Source organism: Papio anubis, chromosome 3 (assembly GCF_008728515.1).
Source record: "Papio anubis isolate 15944 chromosome 3, Panubis1.0, whole genome shotgun sequence".
NCBI classification, from domain to species: domain Eukaryota; kingdom Metazoa; phylum Chordata; class Mammalia; order Primates; family Cercopithecidae; genus Papio; species Papio anubis.
Window position 1 is genome coordinate 80,913,911 of NC_044978.1, and position 19,293 is coordinate 80,933,203.

General features: G+C 41.3%; 1 protein-coding gene across 7 annotated transcripts in view; it reads left to right on the forward strand.

Annotated features, from left to right (window-relative positions):
• Positions 1–1,864: 1,864 nt before the first annotated feature.
• LEF1 (lymphoid enhancer binding factor 1) overlaps positions 1,865–19,293 on the forward strand; it is a 123,547-nt gene continuing 106,118 nt past the window's right edge. For 2 of the 7 annotated variants that reach the window (XR_002522361.2, XM_017958940.3), the window contains exons 1-3: positions 1,865–3,592; positions 5,997–6,063; positions 7,454–7,587. Coding sequence is in view for 6 of the 7 variants with exons in the window: in XM_017958940.3 (XP_017814429.1) it covers positions 3,380–3,592; positions 5,997–6,063; positions 7,454–7,587 (414 nt within the window). In the remaining variant the exon portion in view is untranslated. Of the gene's footprint in view, positions 3,593–3,752; positions 4,868–5,996; positions 6,064–7,453; positions 7,588–19,293 lie in introns of those variants that run through there. The other 5 variants (XM_003899071.5, XM_003899072.5, XM_003899070.5 and 2 more) reach the window with 4 other exon arrangements.

A 19,293-nucleotide genomic window follows, 5' to 3' on the forward strand; every position in this document is an offset into this window, starting at 1 on the left:
CTTGGCCCTTCAAGTAAACAGTTTCCACTATTGTTCTAAAAATTCGCATCTTCTTGAGCTTCTACCCTTCAGGAAACCTGAAGCATAGGCTCCAAATGACTCGGGGAATCCAGAGAGTTAACATGAAGGAGAAAGTGGCATCTGAATTAGTTTCAGCACTTAAACAGCGGGGGGAATGTAAGAGTCATCATTTAATCTCTCTTTGGCTTCCAGAAACTACCCCCTAGCCATTCTGTATTCCTCCCTCCCCCTCCTGAGGGTTTGATGAAAAGGAACCTCTACTCTGCTTTGGTGAAACTGCATTTTCTAGTTGTTTTCCTATTGGTCAAATTGGTGCAGTTATGGGAGGACTTTTGACTTTATTTTCCCATATGTCTTTTAAGAATGGGGCTATAAATGTCTGACACAGCTATATGTTCACCTCTCTGGGACACTCACTCACACTGGTGCATAACTTTAAGGGAAGTGACATACCACCATCATCCAAAAACAAAAATTGGGTTTCTCACACACTGTAGCAGAATATACTCCTTTTCTTCTCTTGAGGCATAGCATTGTCAGCTATTAAAAGTGGATTTGATGTTTTACTTTTCGTGGATTCCTTCACCAACCCCTTAATTTTAATCCAATCTCCCAGATAGAATTTACATGTGACTACTGGCCATATTCTAGGGACCAACTGGATCCTTCGTAAAGTTTTAAAAATTGCTTCCTAGTAAATTCTCATTCCCAAGAAGTAGTAGTTATTAGTAGGTGAAGTTTTAAGTGCTCACTTAGATACAGCATTGTTAAAATCTTTACCCATTCAAGGTTCAGCAGCCTGAAATTTCACCTTTAGGAAAATAAGAGGAATCTTTGCTAGACCATTCCTATATAACAGAGCAAAATCTGATTCTGTAGTGTTTTCCTTATTTTCAATTTAAGGGAGATGAAGATACATTTCTTTATGTCCTTTGTTTACTGTTCTGAAGTTTTACAGATGGCTACTGTATTGGATATAATAATTGTGCCTAGATTTTTAACAGAGGGGGTTTGAGAACCAAGGGACAAAATGTAATGTGTTTTCAAACTTCAGCTTCCCTTCTGCTGTAACTTTCACAAAGTATCTCCTGAAAACTCCTGTCTTTGTACAAAATGCATCAAAGACATAGTGGAGACTGGGGAATTTTTGAGGTTGTATTCGGATTTGCATCTTCAAGGGTTCCTTTCAGCTCGCAGTCCAAGGTGCCAGGGGCTACCCCGTCCTCCCTCCCTCTTTTGGCTTTGCTCTCCTGAGTCCTTTTGCCTTCTCTTCCCCCTTCTTGGATTATCTTTTCATTCTCGATGAGGTTCCCACACACTGCGGTGTGTGTCTTTGAAAACACACGAGAGACCTAGCACAACTCTCCGTACATCCCGTGGTGAGGACAGAATGAAAGAGATATTGTTTAAAAAGCAATAATTAAAATCTAGTCTTCAGTTCCTTCTTCCTCGTCATATTTTTTCTCGGTAAGCCTGGAGATTTTATTTTCACTAGCGTGTTCCCTTGTTTCCAAAGAGCGTGTGTATGATATTATATTCGGGAAAGCCACAACTCTCTTTTCCTTGTCCTTCTGTTCTCCCTTAATAGTTGAGCAATGTCTGTTATATTTTTCCCTTTTCCTTCTTTTCTCAGTCCCAGATTCCCGCCTCTCCCCACTGTCAGAGCATCTATCAATGTGGTGTCGATCACAGCGGCGGCGGCTTTCTCTTTCATCTTCCTCCCCCGGCCAGAGCGAGGGAGGGAGAGTGGGAGGCGTCAAGGAGGTAGGGGAGAGACTGGCAGAGGAAAAGGAGTGGGTGGGTGGGGGCCAAGAAAATAGATACTTAGATGATGAAGTCAAGCCATTGCGGCAATGTTTCTTGTCAATTTCACGCGGGCAAAGCGTGCCTCTCGGTGGGTTATAAGCAGCGCCGGGTCATTCCTTCTCTCGCCAAGTTGCCTGATCCTTCCCTCCAGGCGCGCGCGCACACACACACTCACACACCCCAAAACCAATACTCGTCCTACAGGATCTGGGAAAAGAAAAAGAAAAAAAAGCCCTCAATCACCACCTCCTTCTCGCCGACTCCCCCTCACCCCCCGCCTCCCCTCCAGCGGGCAGCCAAGGAGAGCTGGAGGCGGGGGAGGGGAGAGGGAGGAGAAGCGACGCAAGTGGGTAGCTTTTCAGCGCCGGCTAGGCGCGGGAGGAGGAGAAGCAGTGGGGAGGCGCAGCAGCTCACCTGCGGGGCAGGGCGCGGAGGAGGGACCCGGGCTGCGCGCTCTCGGGTCGAAGAACCAGGACGCGCCCGGAGCCTCGCACGCGGCCAAGCTCGGGGTGTCCCCTCCCCTCGGCTGGGCGAACCCAAGGGGCGCAGCTCTTTGCTTTGACAGAGCTGGCCGGCGGAGGCGTGCAGATCCGCGAGCCGGCGAGCCAAGCTGAGAAATTCGAGCTGGGAACAAAGAGGGGTCGGGCTGTGTGTGTGTGTCGGCTCGAGCTCCGGGCAGAAGCATTTGGGCCCGAGGTCCCCGCTGTGACTACCCGAGACTCCGCCGTGCCCTCCACTGCGGAGTCCCCGCGCTTGCCGGCAAAAACTTTATTCTTGGCAAACTTCTCTTTCTCTTCCCCGCCTCCTCGGCCCCCACCTTCTCCTCCTCCTCCTTCTCTAGCAGATTAAATGAGCCTCGAGAAGGAAAACCGAAGCGAAAGGGAAGAAAATAAGAAGCTCTAAAACGGACATCTCCAGCGTGGGTGGCTCTTTTTTCTTTTTCTTTTTTCCCACCCTTCAGGAAGTGGACGTTTCGTTATCTTCTGATCCTTGCACCTTCTTTGCTGGGGCAAACGGGGGCTTTTTGCCCAGACCCCCTCTCTTTTCTCGGCAAACAAACTACTAAGTCGGCATCCGGGGTAACTACAGTGGAGAGGGTGTCCGCGGAGACGCGCCGCCGGACCCTCCTCTGCACTTTGGAGAGTGGTGCTCCCTCCAGAACCGGCGTCCTCCGCGCGCAAATCCCGGCGACGCAGGGGGCGTGGGGTGGCTGCCGGGGCAGCCTAGCCTACCGCGCGCCGCGCGGACGCCCCCGGAGGCGCCAGCTACCGCGGCCCTCGCCGCCCAGTGCCCTTCGGCCTCGGGGGCGGGCGCCGGCGTCGGTCTCCGCGAAGCGGGAAAGCGCGGCGGCCGCTGGGATTCGGGCGCCGCGGCAGCTGCTCCGGCTGCCGGCCGGCGGCCCCGCGCTCACCCGCCCCGCTTCCGCCTGCTGTCCTCCCGCACGAACCCTTCCAACTCTCCTTTCCTCCCCCACCCTTGAGTTACCCCTCTGTCTTTCCTGCTGTTGCCGCGGGTGCTCCCACAGCGGAGCGGAGATTACAGAGCCGCCGGGATGCCCCAACTCTCCGGAGGAGGTGGCGGCGGCGGGGGGGACCCGGAACTCTGCGCCACTGACGAGATGATCCCCTTCAAGGACGAGGGCGATCCTCAGAAGGAAAAGATCTTCGCCGAGATCAGTCACCCTGAAGAGGAAGGCGATTTAGCTGACATCAAGTCCTCCTTGGTGAACGAGTCTGAAATCATCCCAGCCAGCAACGGACACGAGGTGAGCGGGCCGCTGCCCCAGTTCCGAGAGGCGTGGCGGGTCCCTGGGAAACGCAGAGAGGGAGGAAGGGAGGGAAGGCGCCTGGCCGCCCGGCCGAGGGTCCCGAGTAGATCCCTCGTTTGTTTTGGGGTGTGTGCGTAGCTGGGGCCCCGGTCCGCATTGCATGTGTGTGTGTGTGTGTGTGTGTCTAGAATGGGAGGTAGAGGGGCAGGGAAACTTTTTCCAACTGGATCAGTTTAGGGGGTTCGGTGGCTGAACGGTTGGTTCGTGGGCAGGAAAACGTGCCCTTAACCCACAATGTTTCGTCTTCGGTCTTTTTGTTGGGCTGAGGAGTGCCAGGCTTTAAAGCGAGTATGGCTGAATAACGCTACTGAGAAATTCTTCTGTGGGACGGAAAACAAAGTGCACCCGCTATCTTTTGGTAGATGTCTCTGCAAAAGTGCGTTAAACCACCAGAGGCTTAGGTGGAGACGAGCAGAGCCACAGGCAGGAGGAAGGGGAGGCGGGCGTGGGCTGGGGCAGGCGGGGCCGTCCCTACCACCGCCGAGACCGGCCGCGGGGAGCCGGCCGGCCTAGGGGGCGCGCGCCCGGGCTGCGGGGGCGGTGCGGGGTTCAGTCCCTGCGGCCCCAGAGCCTGGGCTGGCAGCTGGGAGCTGTGGGTGCGCCAAGCCGAGCCACCCCAAGCTGTACCGCCCCCAACTCTAGTTTTCTCCAACCGCCATCACTTGGAAACAAACCCACAACTTTTATTTGGGGTTTGGGACCGGATCAGGCCTTAAATCTATGTAAAAGAAAGGCGGAGAAGTGGCGGAAGCCGGGCACTAGTCCGGCAGAGCGGAAGGCGCTTTATCGGGTCTTCTGGTCCGCTGCGGGCAATAGAGCTGGTAACCTGAGTAGAGTAAATAGAGACACGTGGGTGCTGGCTGGAGAAAGCGCGGAGCGGGGCCGCGCTGGAGGGCTGTTTGAAGCCTAGTCCAGAGCTGGTAGGGGGCGGATGGACCCTGATACCCGACACTCCACTGGTCACCCTTGTTCCACAACTGGGAAACCTTTCTCTGGAGGAAATCCGGTAGAAAAGTCCTGACACCCGAATGATTTAACCAACGCTTTTTCCCTCCAAAGAAACTTGAAGGATATACCTTTTTTTTTTCCCTTAAATGGCATCTTTCTACCCCCAAAAAGAAAGTGTGTGGTTTTGAGGGCGGGGACATTTTGGGTTTTAAACAGCGCGTTTAAGAACATCTCAGATCTGCCTTCTCTATCCCAATGGCAGAGGTGAGTACGCATTTTGAAAGGCTGGGGGCCTGCGTTCAGAGAACAGAAGGGTGTTCTTTACCCGTTGAATCCAGTTTGAGCGGGATGGGGGCGGGAGTAGGGTGCACCTAACCCCGCGTAAAAGATTTGTGACTATTTGTGCTAGGAAAAGGAGGTCAAAGGGAGGACACACGTCCCGAGAACCAAACAACATCCAAAACACAGGCTTTTTGCCAAACTCTCCTATTTGTAGAGCAGCCTCTTTTTCTACCCATTTTGCTAGTCCTGCCTTAGTCCGTAGATAATTTTGCCACCCACTTCATATTCTCCCCACTTTTCTGGTCTGGGTGAAGGACCCTGCGTTCGAATCCGAGCACTCGGGTGTTAAAGCGTTACTCTTCGCTGGGTGTTAAGTGGGCATGAGGCCTGAGGGTGAAGGAGTAATACCACTGATTTGCACGTGGTTGAGTCTGTCTGGGTGGATGGTGATTACCAAAACTGATATCAACTGGGCTACTTTTTAGATGTCTATAACCTGACTCTCTAATTTTCCTCCCTTTAACCACAGAATCGTTCTACTTTTGTAAGCCTGCGCTCAGCCAGCCATAGTAGGTTATAAGCTCCAGTGGAGCTTCTACTGAAACTGCGCTCAGGGCAGTTGCCTTAAGAACTCATCTGAGTGGTTGGCTTGTTTATGTTTAAATGTCTTTTTCAGTTGCAAAATGATATTTCAGCCTTCTTTTAATCAGATCTGATTGAAGTGAACAGTGGTTGAAGAGGCTATCAAAACCATCAACCCCATTAACTCCTACTCCTTTAATAGTAGGCATCCAGGGAGCCTTGATATGGTTTAATAAACAGCAGTCAGAACAGCATGTGGATCATTCCCAAATTTAACTGTATTTTTATTGGTGTTATTATTTATATGTTTTTGGTCTCAGGTGGATAATAATCACTCAAAAATACATGTTGACAAGAAAAAGATTTTGCAGTACTAAACACTAACTTATGTCTGTCTCTCAGAGTAATAAAACAGAGTTGCCCCTAAACCTCTTCCTTTGAATTACCAGTGCACACACAATTGTATCATTATTGTCACAAACTCTAAGGTGATTTTCTTTCTTTTGGGTGTGGGGATTCATGATGTTAGGTGGCCAGACAAGCACAAACCTCTCAGGAGCCCTACCACGACAAGGCCAGAGAACACCCCGATGACGGTAAGACACCCATTCTACTTCTTCTGACTTTAGCAGATAAGGTGTGCAATTTGTATAAATAGGTGTGTTTTGTTATTTTTGAATTCAAGAAACTGGGACTAGGTCAGACTATGCCCACTATTTTAATAAAATCGTAAAGAAAACGCAGGAAACTTATGGCTTACCTCTAATGTATGTTACGTAATTTAAAAAGTGTTTTTGAATGAGTTAGGGACCTTTGGATTTCAGGTGGGTTCCAGATTCTTTGGGGAAGAGGGAATGTCTATAATGAGTTTTTCTCTTTCTCATCTTACTTTAAGTTCTAATTAGCTTAGATCTTTAGTATTTTTAATATATTATTAAGAAGAATGACAGTATATATTGATTTATTTTCCAACCAGAATAGTTTTGAGTGGATTTTCACTTGCAAAATTGCTGTTTCTTGTTCCTTATTACAGTGAAAAGGCGGTCAGTAAATGAGCAGAGCAGAATCTAACTTGTAAAAACATAAAACTTATAATTAGGAATGTGCATATCAGAGATGATACACTTTCTCTGTATTTCTGATTCTTACTAAAAACTTTAAAATTACATACATATGTATTTAGACTTAAGGAGAATTCCTTGTGACTTTAAAAGAATGAAGTCACCTTAGGGTTTCCTTGTCAGCCTGTCTGTTCTCCATTAATTACTTAACAATTGGCCTAACTGAAATGAAGTGTTTTTACATACAATATGTTAACCAGGAGCAGGGAAGAGAGTTATATATTAGGCTTCTTCCTCAGCTACAAAATAGTTACACAGATTAACAAGAAGAAATATACATATTGAACAGAAATTTTTTGGCAAAATGATCTAAGTGTAGCACGTGAAATTAAACCTCCCAGAGTTAATCCTTTATAAATTTGGATAGTTGCCTATATACTAGATAACAACTCTTGCAGTAGAATCTAGAATTTTTCTGGAAATCTACAAGCACAGGTAGAATTTTTGAGTTTGTCTGCAAGGCAAAACATAACTTCACGTGTATAAATCTGTATGTGTGTGTAGCTAGATGGCCTAATATATTTATATTACAGTTTTAGATTTGTGTGTGTTCTGTATTTAGTCCAGTTTGTTAGTGTTAGAACAAATTAAGTTAGATGGATAACACTTAGTTTTGTAAAAACATCAGTTAATAGTGGAAGAACTGTTTGAACCACATGTTTTTAAAACATCTGGTTTGCTGCTGAGCTATTTAAGAGAATAAATACTGTCAATCTAAAATAGAGCATAATAATCCAGTTACAGTATTTTGTAAACAAATCTTTTATATAAGGTCTGATTTATCTTAGAACGATTAGATTTTGAGATGAAAAATACAGTAATATAAAAGGAAAGTCATCATTGATTGTTCTTTGGATCCTCCCAGGAAAGCATCCAGATGGAGGCCTCTACAACAAGGGACCCTCCTACTCGAGTTATTCCGGGTACATAATGATGCCAAATATGAATAACGACCCATACATGTCAAATGGATCTCTTTCTCCACCCATCCCGAGAACAGTAAGTAACATGCTGATGTTGCAAATTATGTTCAGAAGTGCAAATTGATTCGTATTTTGGCAGAATGTTTATTTTTCCAAACTCATTGGAAATGCTTTCATTATATATAACTAGTCATTGCTAAATAAGAGCTGTTGTGAGGAATGGCCACCTTAAAATAGTGCTACCTTTGATGTCTTGCCTTTGGAATTTTAGCTTTTGGCTTATTGATTAAAATAAATATGTAACAGATCGTAAGTTATAAAATCAAGTGAAGTTACATCAACAAATCCATGATTTTGTGAGTATTGTACTCTCTATGGTGATAAGAGGAAAAAGAAACTGATTTATTTTTTCAGCTAAATAAGGACTGTATAGCTTTTAATGCCCACAAGCTTTCTAGAACCTGAACTACTTTAGCTCATTTGGAGCTGAATGTTTGTTATGTTACTTTGGCTTTTAAAACAGTGTCTTATTTTGTTGTATCAGTCAATGTTTCCTTAGGATCGGTTTGGTGAGGATGAGTTATTTTTGCTTTATTGTCAATTGTAGAGAAAGCATCACTCAAAGATAACCCTAATGAAAGTTGTTCCTTTCTTTTAATCTTGTGGTTTAGTTAACTTTTAAAATTCTAAAAATGCAGTGGTATTATAACTGCATTATGCAAATGCATAACATTATAAAGAATTTCGGGTTTATTTGATGACATTTCTCTTAGGAAGTGGAAACCTCATTTAAGTGAGAAAACACCTAACTGGTAACTTGTGTAGTATGTAGATGTAAAATGTGCTGGTGATGGAGTTCTCTCTTAGAATTAGCCCACCGGCGGTGGTGATGGATTTTTTACTGACCCATCAATATATTTACCTTCTCTCCAGCCCCACTCTCCCTTTACCACGTAACCCCCAATGAAAAACACATGTGTGTGGGGCTCGGGGATTAGGGTTCCAGTCTCACTGACAGCCCTGGAGGTCAAATCTAGGATTGTAAAATGGAACCTATAGTGTTTGACTTATTTGCCCAGTGTTTCTACCAACTGAAAAAAATCAGTCACAAACATCTGGGAAGAGTAACGTTGTTAATACCTTAGTGAACAAAATCTGGGAGTGAGAAGATTCACCAAAGTAGCAGAGAATAGTGGTTCAAAATCAACAGTTATCAACAAGAGTATTTGTGGTTATCATTACATGTAATCTTCAATTGTTGAAATGATACTTATATCAAATATGATCACTTTGAGCACTGTGATTTAGATGTTACTGTAATTATTTTCCAATAAAGTTCAAAAGGATATTTGATCTCTCAGCTAGGGAATAAGATTTTTCTAATTTTTATATAGTAGTTAAAGTGGAGATCTTGGAGTTCTAATCTTGAGGGAGATCTTGTGATGGTTGCTATAAGAAATAGGTATTTCATATTTTAAGGCTTTTCAAGTATTTAATGATAAAGATATCTGTGTAATGAGGATGAATCTCCTACCTTAAAAGGAATTTTAAAAAGTGAAAATAGTTTAATATTTAGAGACCCCTCAAATAAATGCTTGAGTTTTAAAAGTTGTAGGAGACTTTAAATTTTTGAACAAAACATGCAAATATATAGATATCTCTTTAATATTTGGGAAGGTTTTTTGTTATTTTTTGGAGGGGGTGGAGAAGGGAAGGAGAATATGTTTTAGATAAGGAATAATTGAAGATGCCTGTTAAATCATTTTGAGAGTAACAAATAATCTTGCCAAATCAAAGTACAGTGTTGGTGACAATAGAAAATAGCCACCAAAACAGCCTTATGTTTTTCAGCTGTGCGTATACAGCATTTGTGGAATTTATTTCTTAAAAAGATCAGCTACTTCTCCACTTCTCCTTTCAAAATGGTAATTTTTAAAAATCAGTATAATGAAAATGTATTGGTATTTATAAATAATCCCTAAGAATGTTGAAAATTAAGCTGGTCTTCCTCTTTATGCCAGCATTCTGTCTTCTGTTTCCACAGTCTTTTCTCCCAATCTACCAGTATACTAGTCATTTTGAAATTTTGATAGAAAATATCTTTTGATGGAAGGTATTTATTGTTAGTATATGTATTAAAATTTTGAGGTCAGTGAATCAAACAGTCATTCATTGTTTAGGAAAGATTTGTGGCCAGAATAAATGCTGGTCTGGGTAGAGTGTAAGAAAGGGGTGTGGTCAGGAAACAGTTACCCTGTTATCTGTTGCTTAGCTTTATTCTGTTGCATATTAGGATGTATTTATTTTAGGCATGTTTTCTTGAGATACTCTGCAGTTTGCACAATTCCAGAAGCTTTTCAGCTGTAACCACAAGACTATGTAAATTTTTTTTTTTTTAGGGTGCAACCGAAGTGAGTTACAATCTTTGGTTTTTAATACCTAACAGCTGTTTTTAATGTTTCTGAGATCAAAAACACTAACCGGAAGACAGCCGCTCTTCTTCACCCCTAACCACACTTCTGCCTTCTTGCTCTTTAACTCTGTCCTTAGCAGGGCTGAGTGTTTCTGTCACTAACATCCACAATGATAGATTTACATCTAGGGTGTCAGGAGCATGGTGACCATTTGTGTTTGGGCTTAGGATGGGAGCATCCCCTTGGCATCCTGCTACTTGAATTTGCATTACAAACAATTGCTTGTTTACTGCATCTGCTTCCCAAAAGTGTTAGGACTGGAAAAACACCTGGGGTGGGGGAGGGACCTGACCACTCCTTTCCTAAATAGTCTTCTGCTTGTATGTAACTGCAGATAAGCCAGAGGATACCAGCTATGGCCACCTGGCATGCAGAGAAATGTTTCTGCTGGAATCTAATTATAAAAAGTGCATATGCTTTTGCTTATTTTTTAGACAAACGCTAATGTATGTATGGTCGAACAGATTTTACCTGTGACTAATATACAGTATTATCTGTTCAGGAGAACCACTTTAACCTACTCAGCTTTTTTTCTTCTCAAGGGGAATTTTAATTGGCAAATTACATCCTTCTAGAACTGGAATCCTTAGGGGTATGAATGTGTCTATACCAGAAGTCTTATGAATGGGTCTCTCACAGAGTTTTAAATAAGAATTCTTCGTTCAGATAAATTGAGTCTAAGAAGAAAGCACCTATCATGACATATTTGGTGTCAGCGTGAGTTCTTAGGGCATAGTAAACCTTGGCTTGAGTTGATCTTCTTCACAGAGAGTGAAGAGAAGATGCAGAAGCCTGTTAAATATTTTAGAGCCAGGATCCTGGAGAGTTTATTAAAAGCATACTCCCAAACCTTTCTTTCTCTGAACTTTATTTATGAAAATCCCTGTAGGCCAATGGTAAAGTATTAAAAGAAGAAAATCGTTCTTTACATCCCTAGTTTGGCTCTGGCAGTTGTGTGCCTGAACACCGTGTGAATGGTGAGCGTGGCTAGCTTTAATGTAGTGAAAGTTCCCGCTCGCCTAATGCACTGTGGTTATTCATCTTAGGTGTCAATCTTCCATTTGTCCCGCATGCAACCCAAATGTTTAACACCTCAGAAAAGAAACATCTCATTTCTCTTCAGATGCTTGGGGAGGGAAAAGCAACACAGTGCAGGAAGCTGCAGCAAACGTTGCAGCTCAGTCACACCAAACCACAATAACACCTGGTCAGTGTAGCGCTGCGAACTTCATTGTTTTTGGTTCTTTGTGATCTTTCTAAGAGTCAATTTTTAGGTGAGAAAGGAAAGATAGGGGTGTTCTCATTTCAGCTATCTTTTAAAATGTTTATTTGTTTATTTTTTTTTAAGTAGAAATTGCTATGAAAATGTTCCATGAGTTCTTTTCTAATTACCTTGTATAACTTAGTTCTGTTGTGACTTTTACCTTAAGCGAATCAACACTTTGGTTTCTATTAAACAGAATTATACCTATTATAACTTGTCTTACCCTCCATATTTGTACTTGCTTATAAACAGCTAAAATCTGATTTTGTCATTGTTCACATCTGGAATTAAGGAACTAAGTTGGGCTTGTCTAATCAGTAAGCTTCTGAATATACTACTGTATGTGACATTGTTGGATACCTTTGAAAATAATCACGTAAATAATATTCAAGGATAGACGGAGACTAAGGCTTATATCTCATGCAAGATTTTTAAGGTAGAGTATCTTTTCACTTTATTGCAAGAAGCTATTGCGTTTGACTTACCTATAATTTTCACTTTTCTATTTTAAGTTGTACACTTTTTGAGTTTTCCCCTTCAAGTGTAGAATAAGTTTTAGAAAGTGTATTATTCTAACTCAAATGTATATATAGATGTCAGGAGAATGTGTGGGAAAATTCCTCAGAACCCCCAAAGTTTCCTGTTTGATCCCTCCTTAACTACATTGCTACAGTTTGGGACAGGATCATAGTCAGAATAATTGGGAGCTCTTGCCATTCCCCCATCAAATACCTTATGGCCAGTTTGCTTATTTAAGTGTCCCAGGGAGCCATACTACATGTAACCCTTGCAGAGCTAATATTGCATTTACATACTTGGTCCTTACTCAGATAGTGTTTTTGAAATGACCCTAGTAGTTTCTTCTTCATTCATAAAGACATGAGAACAACCCAAAAGATAGTCTGGAAAAAAAAAAAAAGACCACACACTGAAAAAGAGACCATTGGGCCAATGTGCAAAAATCTTGCTTTTGAAGTGTTTTTTCCACCCCCATGCAGGTCTTAAATTTGCTCTCATCAACCTCATTGTTTTGATCGAGTCTTTCCTGTGGTCCGAGACTCTTAGGTGATTTAACAGAACAGAGATAGGGTCTCACAAATGGCACCCTCCGGACTTGAATTTGTGGACTCACAAGTACTTGCTATAATACCAATTTTGTAGCGGATGAGGTTTTTTTGTTTTTGTTTTTTTTTGTTTTTTTTTTTAAACGTTCTTTAGGCAGAACCATTTTGGGTTTATGTGACTGAATTTTTTTTGAACAATCAAATCACTTCATTTTTGACTCCTTTTGTTCCTCATTTATGTATCATAGACATGATTGGAATTTTATAAAGCTTATTTCCTTTCGATTTTGGTAAAAGACTTGGAATTTAAAGAGAAAACATGCTAGCATTGTCTGTGGCAAGCAGAAAAACATGTATGTTTTATTCCCAGGTAAAAGTAGAGCTCAGCATGATGTAGGTGCTGCTGTCCTGGGACTAAAGGTCTCTCTCTCTCTCTTTTTTTTTTTTTTTTTTTTTTTAAGGGAATGTTCATTTAAAACTTGTCTTCTTTAAAGCTGTTGCTTAAGTGATTGTGCTGAGCTGAGCCAGTCTGTAGGAAGCTAATACTGTAGTAATCAAGAGACTTAATACTGCTCTGTGCTATCCTCTCATGTCCTTACTTATTTAGAAAAGGCAGCCATTGGATTTTATTCAGATAATTTTAAAAATTATACTTTAGGTTCATCATTACTTTTTACATATTATGATCTTGAAGTCCCTGCCTAGGAACTGTAGACTCTGCTATAAACTCTTTTAGGGATATAAATGATCCAGTCTCTCAAGAGAAGCTGAAAGCCTTAAAATGTCCTAGAGTACAACAACAAAGACTGAGGGTGGAGGTGGGGGGAATTGGGAGTTAAACTGTACATTGCTAACTCAGAAATTCTGATAATCTAGCTGGGACTATTTGCAGACTGTTAGCAGTGGCTGTGTAGAGGATTATAAAGTCTCTGTAAAAGAGTGCATTTGTATACAATACCCACTCTAGCTAAACCTGTAAACCTGCTGAAATTATCCACTTGTAAGATCACTTACAAAGTTCACTGAGCGATGGTACTCACATGCCATCAATCTGTACAGGGAAAATTGTAAGGGCAGTGCAGAGCAAACAAGAGTTTTGTTGCCAACCCCATTTTTCCATTTATAGGAGAAATAGGACTAGCAGACAGGTTGCATCACAGAATGTCTAGAAATATAGTTTATTTTTGCAGCTAACTAGGGACAAGTAGAATCTTTAAAAAGCTGGATTTCTTGACTGTTGTATCTACCTATGCCCACACGGAATCCTATGTGGAACTTGATGACAGTTTTGCAGGTGAAATTTTGATCTTCATCATAGTAATTTATAGTCATTGTTATGTTCGCTTGTAAAAAGTTGCCTATTGCTAGAGGCAGGTGGATCACCTGAGGTCAGGAGTTTGAGACCAGCCTGACCAACATGGTGAAACGCCATCTCTACTAAAAAATACAAAAATTAGCTGGACTTGGTGGCGGGCGCCAAGCTACTCAGGAGGCTGAGGCAGGATAATCTCTTGAACCTAGGAGGCCGAGAGAGAGAGAATGAAGAGGTAGATAGAAGGTAGGCTCTCTAAAAATGAGAGTGGTTCTAGGGTATATTTAATTTTCTTTTATTGTTATTGTCAGCTTCTGAATGAAACAGTAACCAAAGCAAAATTTTAAAATTTGACCTACTAAGATATATTTCTTTTATTTGTATAAGTTTATGGAGTACAAGTGTAATTTTGTTACATACATAGATTGCATAGTGGTGAAGTCAGAGCTTTTATAGAATCCATCATCCAAATAGCATACATTGTATCCATTAAGAAATTTCTCATCATCCACCCCCCTCCTACCCCCTCACCCTTCCCAGTCTCTACTGTCTATCGTTTGACACTCTATGTGCACATTATTTAGCTCACACTTATAAGCAATAACGTGATATTTGCGTTTTTACTTAGATATTTTTATAAATTTTTTGAATCCTGGAAAACCTTACAATAAAAATTGTAAAAAATATTGATGATAGTTAATGACCTAGTGATCAGTTGCCATCATAAAGTAACTGGGGGCCAATCATCAGCAGTCCTCCAGTTTAAACTCAGGGACTGCTGATGAATTATGACAGTTACAGTCAGCCTAGCACAGAGTAGAAACCTCAGTAAATTTGCTGAGTTAATGAAGAATGTAGAAGAAATTTTGCATGTGTGTTTTCTGGATATTTCCAAATGATCTGTCTTTATGAAACCAAATGCTATGTGAAAAGTAAAACTTGAAAGTGTTTACTAAGTAATCCTTAGTATTTGATTATTTTACTTTTTCTCTTATTTTTTGCATCGGTGAATAAAATAGCATTAGACCAGTGTTTTTAATGAGGAAGTCAAAACTACTCCATATGGAATATTGAGTTTCCAGGTAACTCCTGAAAACAGCTGGGTGAGTGTACTACTGGAATAAAGAAAGAAGGGACTAGACCCTCATATGAGGATTTATCTTAGGAAGTACTTATCTCTCAGTTAGATCCTAGAAACCTAATTGAAGAAATGGAGATGATAGAAATGCTTTTTTCAGAAGGATTCTTGAGATGGAAACACAGTACTAGTAAAAGGAAAACCATCTTCAAGTATGTTTCAGAATCATGTGGTTAATGCTTTTCAATTCATTTTTATTGATAGAAGGGACTTTTTTTTCAGTAACACGAGGTATTTTCAGGTATTAAAAAGTTCTGTCCTTTTCAAATACACATGGCAACCTCAGTGCTGACTGTTCTAGGCCATGGTGTGTTGTAAATTGATTCTATCGTTTTGCAATGTGGTGAACAAAATTTTTGAGCCTTAATTAGAGAGAGAGAGGTAGGCAGTGCCCTATGAAGGCTAAACATAGAGGAGGGAAGGACTAGGCTAGATGTTAAAAGACCTGAGATCTAATGTCAGGTCTCCATCATCTGAAAACTTTGGGAAGGTAAAATGGCATATTAATATCTGGCTTGTCTACCTGATCTGGTTGACAAGAAGTTCAGATGGCACAAAGCCTGCAAAAGCGCTGTTTTCTAGCTGTGGCCGCAGAGCAGGAGTCTAAGATGGTGTAAGTCAGTGCCTTGGGCCCCACCTGGTGGGATTTCTGCAGCCATAAGAAGTGCTTGACTCTACCCGGGAAACTCCAGAGAAAGGGAAGAAACTTTCAGTTCCTCTTGTGCCGTCATGCTGACTCAGAGTTTGGATACTGGGTGACAAACCTTTAGAAAATGTTTGCATAAATAAAAATTCAGGGGAATGTCATTGTATTTTTCCAGATCTGGTTTTCCTGTCTTGGGCTCACTTTCCTTGTGATTGTTAGGAGAGCAGCAGATTTTCCTCTTTAGCACCGTAATCCACCATGAAAGGGAATGAGACGTATGAAGGAACAGATTTCTAAATTTCAGGTTAGCCGAAAGTCTCATATCCTTCTAATATTTGATATGAAATTGCCAGATAACTCTTAACTACTTGAATGGAGTTGAATTGAGGTAAGAATATGTTTTTGGTTAGGAGATTTTTTTCCCCTTAATCCTCTAGGAGCTGGGTTTTTTCTCTCCACTGCAAAAATTATAGAGAGAGGATATCCAGGAGCCATATGAAGGAGAACCGGCAAGTAATTTTTTTTTTTGCCCTTCGAATTTCCTTCTGGCTTAAAGTTTTCTAGCTTTCTTGTCACCAAAAAGGATCAGGTCCAAAGGGATATGTTGGCTGGCCAGCAAGGAGAAATCAGTGTTTTTCTAGCCTCCTGGGAAATTCCAGCTTCTTTCCTTTCAGGACTTTTCTTTTTCTTTCAGTAAAATCCCATGAATGTTAAATATTTATATATTGGATGCAGCTTTCTTTGTACGGGATTCCTCAATTTTGAACACTATAAATGGTACCTGAAAATAATTATGGTCGTATCATCTTGGTATACTAGTTAAAATGACCTGGATCAAGGGAAAAAGGTGCTGAAGTCTTATCTCAAATATATTAGACTTTGTTTTGGCATCTTAAAGTCTGTAACAAAACCAAAAGTACTGAAGTAAATAATATTTACTGTTTATTACAGTTGGGCGGACCAGTCAGCTATCTGGCAGTGTTAGGAAAATAATCATTGCTTGAATTTTTTTTTTCTTATTTGTATTCATACATTAGAATTTTAAGTTAACACTCAAGTTTGTTTGTTTTTTTTTCCTTGAAAGAGAGAAGGACTGATTTTTTTCCTTTTTTTTTTTTTTGCTACTACCTTGTGCTACATACTCTCCAAGGCACCTTACAGGGTTGTCATATTTAATTTAATCCTAATGTGAAAACTGGGGTGAGTGTTACACTTCTGGTGTTAAAGACAAGGAATCCATCCTCAGGAACAGCAGTAACCTGCCCCAATTTAATACACTTCCTTAAGGTCTAAAGACTTGTTTGTTTTCATTAAAAATAGCCATATTTACCTTTAAGAATACAAAGTACTTATTAAATTCATCATGATATTGATTGAAATTGAAAGAGGAGCAATTGTTAATAATTTTCTTGGAAATTTCAAAAATGCTTAACCATTTTTATTAAAATAAAAAGAAATTTAAAAAGCAATACATGTTCACTAGAAAAATTAGAAAACTCAAATAAGCAAAAATAATACCAAATATTAAATTCCCAGGATCCCATTGTTAAAGATGATCACTTTTTCTGTGTGGCCTTTTAGACTTCTTTCTATGCATACATATAAATGTAGGTAAACAAACGCAAATACTTGTTATATATTCATGGTGAAAGGAACATAATATATCATTTTGCAACTTTTTCCCCACCAACATATTATGCATATCTTTTTCTATTAATAAATACTCTTCTGTAACATCATTTTTAATAGATTGCCTAATTTATTTAACCAGTATTTTATTGGTAGGCATTCAGATTGTATCACCTTTTTCCCCACCTTATGCAGTACTGTGATGAAATGCATATATTCTAACTAAAACGTTGCACAAATTCTGAATTGTTTCTTTGGAACAAATTGCCAGAATTGCAGTCAAAGGCAATGTACCTGTTTAGGTAGGAGTTACTTGCATTGCAATTTAACCTTAAAAACATGTTTTTTAAGTCAATATATAAAAATATGTACTTGTTTACATTCAACTTTGGTTGTGGTGTTTTGAGGCTAATTTTCATTTCTCTTCAAATCAAGAATTAGTCCAGCAAAATCACACAGAGGGAAAGTATAATATCAGCTTTATTATTAATAAGGCCAGACAATATCAGGCAGTATAATATGAACTCTATTATCAATAAGGCTAGATTGGAGAATGTGACTTGAACTGTGATACAAACCGTGGACTTCCTTTGGTTTTCCTAAATTGAACCCAACACCAAGCCACATGCCTCTTCCGCAGAGACAGGGTGCTCACATCCTGTAGAACTGGAGACCAGACCAAACCCATGTTTGGGCAAGCTGGCCCGACAGAGAGAACAAAGGGTCAGTCTGTCCTTGCTCAGTTCCTTCTTCTAGGCTGCCAAAGAGATGAGTGTCCTTCCTTGTAGAGAGTGCATGAGGTGCTGGGGAGGGAAAAGGGCTACAGCCACTGCTGAGAGGGCAGCAGTTCCTACTTTAGTGGCCAAGCTAGGGAGGAAGGGAAAAGGGTGAGGTGATGGTCTCTATAGTCATGACTTGCAGTCAGTGAGACTAGGGTCCAACCAAGATAATGATAAAATAAATGAGTAAATAAATGAGAGCAGCAGCAAAGCACTGCTGTTGGAGTCCATATACCTAGATGCCACCACTCTGCTACTGACTAGATGTGTGTTCACACGCTTTGACCCTTGGTCTCCTCATCTGGCATTGGTGGTGGTATGGCTGGAAGGTGGCCAGTGGCCTCTGAATTACAGGTGTTTCTGTTAGAAAGGCAGATTACTGGCCCCCTCTGCAAATGTCCTGAATCACACACTACAGGCAGGTCATGTAGATGCACTTTTAACAAACTCCATTGATTGTTCCATAAAATAAGTTTTGGAAAAACACTGGCACAGTAGATGCTCAGTAATTTAACTGAGGTTCAGATAATGTAAATTACTTTCCAGAGGTCTCACACCCAGACAGCAGTGGAGCTGGGACTCTAAGTGTGGCCCTTTGGCCCCAAGCTCACTTTCTCTTCACTCAACCATATCAGGCCCTAATTGAGACCACTGGCACTCTTCACTTCTAGTCAGACCCCGTGAGGTTTTCTCCCTGAGTGCCTTGCCCCACTGGCTAAACCACATTCTGGGGCATTATTTTTGACAGCTTTCCACACCGTGGAACCATCTCCCTTTCAAGTCTTACCTCCTCCCCACTCTACCTTGCAGCTTACGATTCAGCTACACTCCCAGACCTGCGTCCTAAACCCTTTTCCAAAACGCTGCCTTTGGATTCTTATAGCTTGCTCTCACTGAAATGCCCTGTTCTCTATTCCCTGCCAGCAGGGTCTTGTCAATCCTTAAAGGTCTGGGGTAAGTGCTGCCTCCTCAGTGAAGTTCTTCCAGATCCCACCATCAGTCAAGACTGACTACTATCTCTTTGGGGTCCTCATAAGTCCTCCCTCAGAGCTCTGTAGCCCTGTTTTCCAATAGCTTTTTGTCTTTCTGTTTGTATTTCTCATTGATTATTCGTTTCCTTAGGATAGGGAGCATGTCTTATTCATCTTTGTTGCCCAGAACCTGTTATGTTACTTGCCACAGAGCAGGTTACTCACCAGATGTTTGTGGAACAAACAGAACAGAAATTTTAAAACTTCAAGAATGTAAGGCAGCAACACCAGATATCAATCCATATTTCAATGGAATCTCTTAAACATATATACATTTGTATGGAATTGCAAAGCCAAAATGGAGCTTAGAAATTACTTGACCATTTCGTATAGAATCCATGGACTAGACGTTAGTTATTAGTTTTGAGTACTTAGTACATGCCAGGAACTGTTCTAAACCCTTTCTATGCTTTAGCCCATTTAATCCTCAGAGTAACTCAGTGCT